Source organism: Orycteropus afer, unplaced genomic scaffold (genome assembly GCF_000298275.1).
Source record: "Orycteropus afer afer isolate SDZICR_OR568_19922 unplaced genomic scaffold, OryAfe1.0 scaffold00311, whole genome shotgun sequence".
Classification (NCBI taxonomy): Eukaryota; Metazoa; Chordata; class Mammalia; order Tubulidentata; family Orycteropodidae; genus Orycteropus; species Orycteropus afer.
Window position 1 is genome coordinate 2,336,142 of NW_006921898.1, and position 8,661 is coordinate 2,344,802.

Here is an 8,661-nt window from a genome sequence, read left to right on the forward strand (position 1 = left end):
AAAAAAAAAAAACATATATAGCCATTATGTATAGCAGATTTAGATGGACTAACAAGGAAAGAGTTAAAATAGATGAAAAGAAGTTATGAAGGCATTTGATTAGTATGATTCTATTTGTGTGTTTAGACAAAAAGAAAGAAAACTATTTGTGTGTGTGTGTTTGTAAATGTTTAGAAAGGTCTGGAAGAACATATACCAAAGCAATGTTGCCACTACTGACATTATAGGCCAGAAAATTCTTTATTGTAAAGACCATATTGAACGATGTTTGGCAGATTCCCTGGCTTCTACACATTTGATGCCAGTAGCACTTCTTCTTCTTCTTTTTTTTTAAAATTGTGATTTGGTTGAAAGTTTACAGAGCAAATTCACTTTTCATACAGCAGTTCACATACACTTTGTCTCATGACGTTGACTACAATTTACCTCAATACAACAGCTCTGGTCCCACTTCCTTCCCATAGTTACCTCTTCTCTGTGTCCATCCCTCCATGCACTCCTACCCTGAGCTGTCTCCCTGTGCATGAATCGCCCTTCTTTCTCCCATGATTGTTCTCTCCAAGGAGTATACCTACCCAGTGTAAATGTTCACCTCATATGCCTGTCTTTTGTTTGGCTGGAAGCCACAGATGTGGGTTCAATTCCAGACCTAAAGGCCAGCTAGGGGCCATAGTCTCAGTGGTTCCACCAGGCTCCATCAGACCAGCAAACCTGGTCTTTTTTTTTTTAACAAATGATTTTGAGTTTTGTTCCACATTGTTCTCCCTCTCTATCCAGGATCTCTTGCACCAATCCCCCTCCAAGTGGTTGACAGTGGTAGCCAGGCACCATCTAGTTCTTCTGGTGTCATAGTTGTATAGGCTGAGGATCTCATGGTGTACCAGTCGCTTACACTAATTGTGTCTATAAATCTTTGCTTTTCCTCATTCCTCTTTGATCTGGATGAGGAGAGAGCCATGGTTGCATCTAAATGGCTGCTTGCAAGCTTTTAAGATCCCAGTCACTACTTGCCAAAGTAGGAGATGGAACAATGTTTTGTATAGTATGTTGTGCCAATTGAGCTTGATGTTCCCTGTGACTATGGTCCTGAGGCCACAGGTCCATCAACTTGCTCCTTCTGGGGAGCTGGCTGTGCCCAAGAAGTGACTACAACCTTGTCCCTTTGTCAGCTCTACTGGAATTCTTCCAGAATACACAAATACACTTGTAGAACCACTGTCTGCCAACCCTATACATGGTCTTGGGTACACTACCCCCCGCACAGACATACCTAATAGCTCAGCCTGTGCATCCATCTATTTACCCATGTACCCATGTTTGTCTTCACTGACAACGCAGCGCCAGTAGCACTTTTGCAGGTGTACCAACCAAAATTGTCTCTAAATATTACCAAATATCCCTGAGGGGCATAAGGGCACTACAGGTTAATAGTATTTCTACACAAAAATATTGTTCCATATTCTACTTTGGTGACTAGCGATAGGGATCTTAAAAGCTTGCAAGCAGCCATTTAGATGCAACGATGGGTCTCTCCTCATCCAGAGCAAAAAAGAATGAAGGAAACCAAAGAAGCATGGAAACAGTTAGTCCAAGGGACTGGTGTACCACGCGATCTTCAGCCTATATGACCATGACACCAGATGAACTAGATGGTGCCCAGCTACCACTGAACTACTTGGAGGGGATCTGTGTAGGAGATCCCGGATAGAGTGGGAGAACAATGTAGAACAAAATTCAAAATTATATATATGAAAAAAGACCAGGCTTGCTGGTCTAATAAAGCCTGGTGAAACCCCTGACACTACAGCCCCTGGCTGTCCTTGAGGTCTGGAATTGAACTCCTGTGGCTTCCAGCCAAATAAAAGACTGCCATATACGGGCTGAACATTTACATCAGGAAGATACACTTCTTGGGCAGATCAATCTTGGGAGAACAGAAGGGCAGTGTACGCACAGGGAGACCACTCAGGGGGCAGGAGTGAATGGTAGGGAAGTACACAGGGAAGAGGTAATGATGGGAAGGAAGTGGGAAGAGAGCTGTTAGACTGTGGGAAATTACAGTCAATGTCATGAGACAAAATGTGTATGAACTATTGTATGGAAAATGAATTTGCTCTGTAAACTTTTACCCAAATCACAATACAAAAATAAATAAATAAATAAATAAGTTTAACAGTATTTATCTCCAGAGTGGAAAATGGGATGATAGGAGGGCAGCTAAAAAGAAGTATTTTTCTTTTTTTTCTACAGAACATACACCTGCATTGTGTGGATGTGCACTCCCACCTCACCTAGCATTTACTACATAGGTAATTTTTCAGAATAATAAGGAAAAAAAGAATCCCAAGCCTACATGGTTACCAGTCTTACAGAATGACAGAACACACAAACCCCCAAGTGATTAGGAAACATGCTTTTAACACTCACCTTCATGGGGTTTTCATCATAAGTTGGGGTTCCCAGGTCCATCTCAGCTTCATGCTCAAGGCTGGCATCATCTCCTGGGCTTTCCCAAGTGGGAGGATCCCACTGAGTCTGCCTAGAAGGAAGTAAGAACAGCCATGCTGTCATGGCCAAGAAACAGAGAACCCTGGCATTGTGCCTCTGCTCAAACATAAACAACATAAATCCAACATGCAACGAGAGAAAACAAGTCAGTTCCACAAAACAAGAGACAAGTCTTTGGTATCCTCCTCCCAGAAGCAATAATTCTAGCCCAGAGACATACCCTCTCTGGCATCTCATTTCTTCAGTGATGTGATAGTACTGGCTGAGGGTCAATGAGGGCAGTACAACCAAACATCTTGCCTGTCTCTCATCTGGTTTTTAATGTCCTGGAAACATATTCAGCAAAGCCTAAAAGCACAAGGAATAGTGCCTGCCTATGCCACCTTTCTGCAGATGAAGAGACAGTGATTGCACCAAGCATGCATCTAGGGAAAATAAATCACAATGTACCCTCTGCAATCTCTGACTATGTGAGAAAACCATCCTTTGCTTTAGGAGTCTGTTTGTAGTTCTGTCTCTTTAATGACTAATGACATGGGATAGATGTTCAGGCTAAAAACTTGTGCCTTCCTTAACAACAAAGTTAAGAGGCAATCTACAAACAGTGAGTAAATTATGGTGAACCATATATCAGACAAGGGTTTAATATAAAAAATATATAAAGAACTCCTACAACTTTGCAACAAAAAGAAACGACCCAGTCAAAAAATGGGCAAAAGATGTTAATAGTCATTTCATGGAAGAAGATATACATATGGTCAACAAGCACATAAAAAGATGTTCAACATCATTAGCCACTTAGGATGAAACCGAAACCAGAATGAGATAACGCTTTATTCCCAATAGGCTGGTTAGATTAAAAAACAAAGATGTGGAGATACTGGGACCCTTATTTATCGCCAGGTATACAAAATGGTATAAGCATTGTGCAAAACAAATTTTTCAAAAAGTTAAACCCAGAGCTACCATATGACCCAGCAATTCTACTCTTAGGTATATACTCAAGAGAGTTGAAAGCAGCAACACCAACAGATACATGCACACCAATATTCACTAAACACTATTCGCAGTAGCCAAAAGGTGGAAAACGTCCATCAACAAACAAATGTGGTATATGGAGTATTACTCAGCTATAAAGAGAAATGAAATCCTCATACACACTATAACATGGATGAACTTCGAAATTATGCTAAGTGAAATAAGTCACAGAAGGACAAAAATTTTTATTTCACTTATATGAAACATCTACAGTAGGCAAATGTATAGACACTACAGTATATTAGTGGTTACTGCAGGCTAGAGGATGGGAGACAGGGGAGTCATTGTTTAGGAAGCACCGAGTTTCTGTTTATAGTGATGGAAATATGGCAACAGATACTGGTGGTGGCTGCACAATGTGAACTGGTGTCACTAAATAGTACACATGAAATACGTTCAACTGGCAAATGTATTATATACATATTTTTTATAACAAAACAAAATGGGTACCCTCTGGTAAAAATATTCTCAACTGACTGTAAAAACAAGGGGCCAGCCAGTTAATTCATTGCAAAATTATAGCGGTTTTGAAAAAAAGCAGACACGGGATGAAAAAAAAAAAAAAAAAGCAAGCTAGAGCTGTGGAAGTAAGTGAATTCAGGTTCAGGTGTCTGAAATCAGCAGTTACTGTGAATGCTGTAACAGAAGTCACTTAAAATGTCAGAAAACTTTAGACACAGCCTGCAGCTCAATCCTGGCATTACAGTCTTCTACTTTCCTACCATTATCAGTCTTCAGCCAGAAACATTAAAGGCACTCAAAACTGGTTTTATAGAGGATTATGAAGAGAGAGAGGGTCACTTCTGACCTATGGAACTAATTTAAAAAACAGGCTCCAGATTTCTACTGTAATGAAAGAACCACAAGCAGCTATAGGCTTTATTATAGAAAATGAACAAATTTTTGTCTGCCCTTAGGTCTTGGTTAAGGAAAAACAGAAAAAAGGAGGAAAGATACATATAGAAATAAGAAACATAATCTTTTTTTCACTTTTTGAAAACTGATGTTGTTGTTGTGATTATGTGTCGTTGAGTTGGACCCGACTCATAGCAATCCCTCCTTGGGTTTCTGAGGTGATAACACTACGGAAGCAGATTGCCCAACCTTCCTTCCGAGGAGTGGCTGGTGGGTTTGAACTGCCACAGTATACTGAAAAGCTTGCTTTGGTGTTGAAAAAAAAAGTTCTGGTTAAATCTGGTTTTTAAAATCACCATGTTCAGTGATTTTAGTGAATAACATACTGTTTCATAAAGGTACTTTTTATGGGAGTCAGAAGTCCTTTCTAAGCAGAAATAACAGGGAAAATATTTGACTGTATGAAAATTTTTAATTTATGTCATAAGACCTTATAAATAAGAACATCTACAATATCCTTGATAAAAAGATATAAAAATGCCAACAGAAAAAAAATTAATTCCTCAAACAAGCAATTCACAAAATACACATATGACCAATTACCTAATGCTTCACTTCAACAATAAAAGAACTGGAAATAAAAATAAGACTTCTCACCTATCATACTTGTGACATTAGAAGAATTAACATTGTTGAACACTTTCTAAGAGAGTCTAAATTGGGTACAAACCTAATTTTTAAATGGTAAGATGACAATATTTACTAATTATATGTTTATTAATATGTATCACCTTTAACCAACTTCTAAGAATCTACCCTAAGAATGTAGTAAGATTAGTGTCCCTAAGAATGTTCAGTACAGGGTTCTAATTACATGTAAAATAGTGAAAGGCCCATCAGACAGGAACGGGTTAAATAAAATCTGATACAGCTATAAAACAGAGTAGGGGTTGGCAAACTTTTTCTATAAAAAATCAAATAGTAAATATTTTCAATTTTGTGGGCAACTACTCAACTCTGCCATCTGACAAAGTAGTAGTAAGAAAGCTGTCACTTACAATAGGTAAATGAGTAAGTGTGGCGTTTTATAAAACTTTATTTGCAAAACAATGGCCCATGGCATAGTTTGCCAACTCCTGCAAGAAAATATAAGCAAGCATAAAACAATTTAATTTTATATTGATACAGATACTATAAAGTAGATTAGGTAAAATAAAGCAAATTACAAAACATGCATCCTAACAATTTACATAAGATTACATCCATGAGCGAACCCACACATGCAAAACTACAATATACCCATACGAACAAACCAAACCGACTATCGCTGAGTTAATTCTGACACAAAGCAACCCTGTAGGACAGAGTAGAGGTAACCTACAGGATTTTCAAAGCTGTGACTCTTTTACAGAATCTGACTGCGACATCTATCTCCTGCGGAGCAGGTGGTGGGCTCAATTGCTGAACTTTCAGTTAACAGCTGAATGCTTTAACCACTGAACCACCAGCGTTCCTTTTTACCCCTAAAAAGCTGGCTAACACATGTTTTTCAAAAAAATGTTATGTGAGAGTTCATCTTAGGCTTGTAGAATTATCAGGATTTATAACTCCTTTTTAATATTCTTTTATTGTATTTATTTTCTATAAAAAGCATGAATAGGCATTTTTCAATTTTTATAGTAATTCAGGCGAAAGTTTAAGCATAAATAATTTTTGTCAGAAAAAACAATCTAGTTTTTTTTTGCTAATTCTACTTTTCACAGATGCACACACAACTTATAGACAGTAATCACATTAACTGGCTGTGCAATTCTATCCTCAATGTGATTTTTCTATCACCATAAACTTAAACTCAGTACTCCAATAACTTGTCTTTCTCCCTCCTTCTTGCCCCTGATAACTACTAATAAACGTCTCTCTACACATTCGCTTTTTCTTATTCTTTTTATATAAATGAGGTAATATAGTATTTGTCTCTTTGTGGTTGACTATTTCACTCAGCATAATGTCTTCAAGCTTCATCCATATTGTAGCATCTACTCAAGGCTTTTTCTTACTTGCTGAATAGTATCCTAATGCATATATGTACCACATTTTGTTTATCTACTTATCTGTTGTTAGGCATTTAGACAAGTCTATGCTTTCAATTCTTTGGGTATGTACCTGAGAGAATTACTAGGTCATATAAGTAAGTTCTACCCACCAGCCACTCCTCGGAAGGAAGATGGGGCAATCTACTTCTGAAGTGATACTGCCTTGGAAACCCAAGGAAGGGTCGCTATGAGTCGGGTCTGACTCGACGGCAAATAACAAAAACTACAACATAGTAGGTTCTACTTTTAGTTTTCTTTTACATTTTTATTGTGATTGGGTGAAAGTTTACGGAGCAAATTCATGTTCTAGACAGCAGTTCATAATATTCTGTTTCACGATATTAACTGCAATTTCCCACAATGTAACAGCTCTCTTCCTACTTCTTCCCTATAGTTACTTCTCCCCTGTGACCTCTCTCCTATGCATTCCTGCCTCCAAGTTCTCTCCCTGTGCAAACATTGCCCTTCTGTTCTTTCACAATTGACTGTTCTAAGGAATGTATCTACCTAACATAAATTTTCACCCTATATGCCTGTCTACTGTATGGCTGGATGCCATTCGAGTGAGTTCAGTTCCAGATCTGAAGGGTAACTAGGGGCCATAGTCTAGGGGGTTTGACCAGGCTCTATAAGACCAGTAAACTGGTTTTGATTTTGATTTGTGTTCCACATTGTTCTCGCACACTATCCGGGATCTCCTGCACAGATCCCTTTCCAAGTGGTTGACAGTGGTAGCCGGCCATCATCTAGTTCTTCTGGTCTCATCATCTATGATTAACGTTTGTTATCATTGACAATGCAATATTGTATATATAGAAGGATTTATCTTTGTTGTCTGTACCTCTTAGTGTCTTCCTCTTCCTCAGTACCATGTGTCAATCATTTGCTTTTGGTACACTGCCCTTTCCTTCACCCAAATCAATACTTGTCTTTCCTATCTAGCAGTGTTTCCTCCATTCTCCTCCCATTCCTGGTAACCAACAAAGAAAGTTTCCTTCCATATATAAACTTTTCCTTGACTTTCTACAATAGTGAACTAATATAGTATTTGTCATTCTGTGATTGACTTATTTCACTCACCATAATGTCCTCCAAGTTGATCCACATTATACAGTGTTTGTGGATTCTACATTATTCTCTAGTGTTGCATAGTTTTCTAAGGAATCACCACATTGTTTTCCACAACGACTGTGCCATTTTGTATTCTTACCAGCAACAAGAGTTCCAATTTCCCCACATTCTTTTTTTTTTTTTTTATATTCAAGGATATTTATTGCAGCATCGTTTTTTTTAAAAAAATGAACTGAGACCAACCTAAATGCCTTACCAAAGAACACTGGTTTAAATAAACTGTTGTTGTTGTTGGGTGCCATCGGATGGGTTCTGACTCATAGAGACCCTGTCCAACAGAATGAAACACTGCCTGGTCCTGTGCCAGCCTCACAATCCTTGCTATATACCTAAGCAATGATGGCATTGCAGCCACTGTGTCAATCCATCTAGTTGAGGGCCTTCCCTCCTTTTTCATTGACTCCAATTTCCCCACATTCTTGCTACCAGTTGTTATTTTTTATTTATTTATTTTTTTTAAATCTTAGCCACCCTAATGGCTAATGGGAGTGAAATGGTAGCTCACTGTGGTTTTCATTTGCATCTCTTGATGGCTAATGTCATTAATCATCTTTTCACGCGTTTGGAGGCCATTTGAACGTTTACTCAAATCCTTAAGTCTGTTTTATGATTAGGTTATTTATAGTTTTGTTGTTGTTGAAGTTATATAAATAGGTTGTTGTTGTTAGGTGCTGTCATTTCCTACTCATAGCGACCCTATGCACACCAGAATGAAATACCGCGCCATCCCACACCAGCTCCATTATCCTTGCTATACTTGAGCCCATTGTCGCTACCACTGTATCAATCCATCTCGTTGAAGGCCTTCCCCTCTTTCCTTGACCCACCACCTTACCAAGCATGATATTCTTCTCCAGGGAATGGTCCCTTCTGACAACATGACCAAAGTAGATGAGACGAAGTCTGGCCATTCTTGCTTCCAAGGAGCATCTCGGCTGCACTTCTTCCACGACAGATCTGTTAGTTCTTTTAGCAGTCCATGGTACTTTCAGCATTCTTCGCCAGCACCACAACTCAAAAGCATCAACTCTTCTTC

The 8,661-nt window shown here is 38.6% G+C and overlaps 1 protein-coding gene across 1 annotated transcript in view; it reads right to left on the reverse strand.

Annotated features, from left to right (window-relative positions):
- The window catches only part of SETD2 (SET domain containing 2, histone lysine methyltransferase), a 199,066-nt gene that overhangs the window by 30,523 nt on the left and 159,882 nt on the right, over positions 1–8,661 (reverse strand). The window contains 1 exon segment of the mRNA XM_042782420.1: positions 2,428–2,539. Coding sequence (XP_042638354.1) covers positions 2,428–2,539 — 112 coding nt within the window.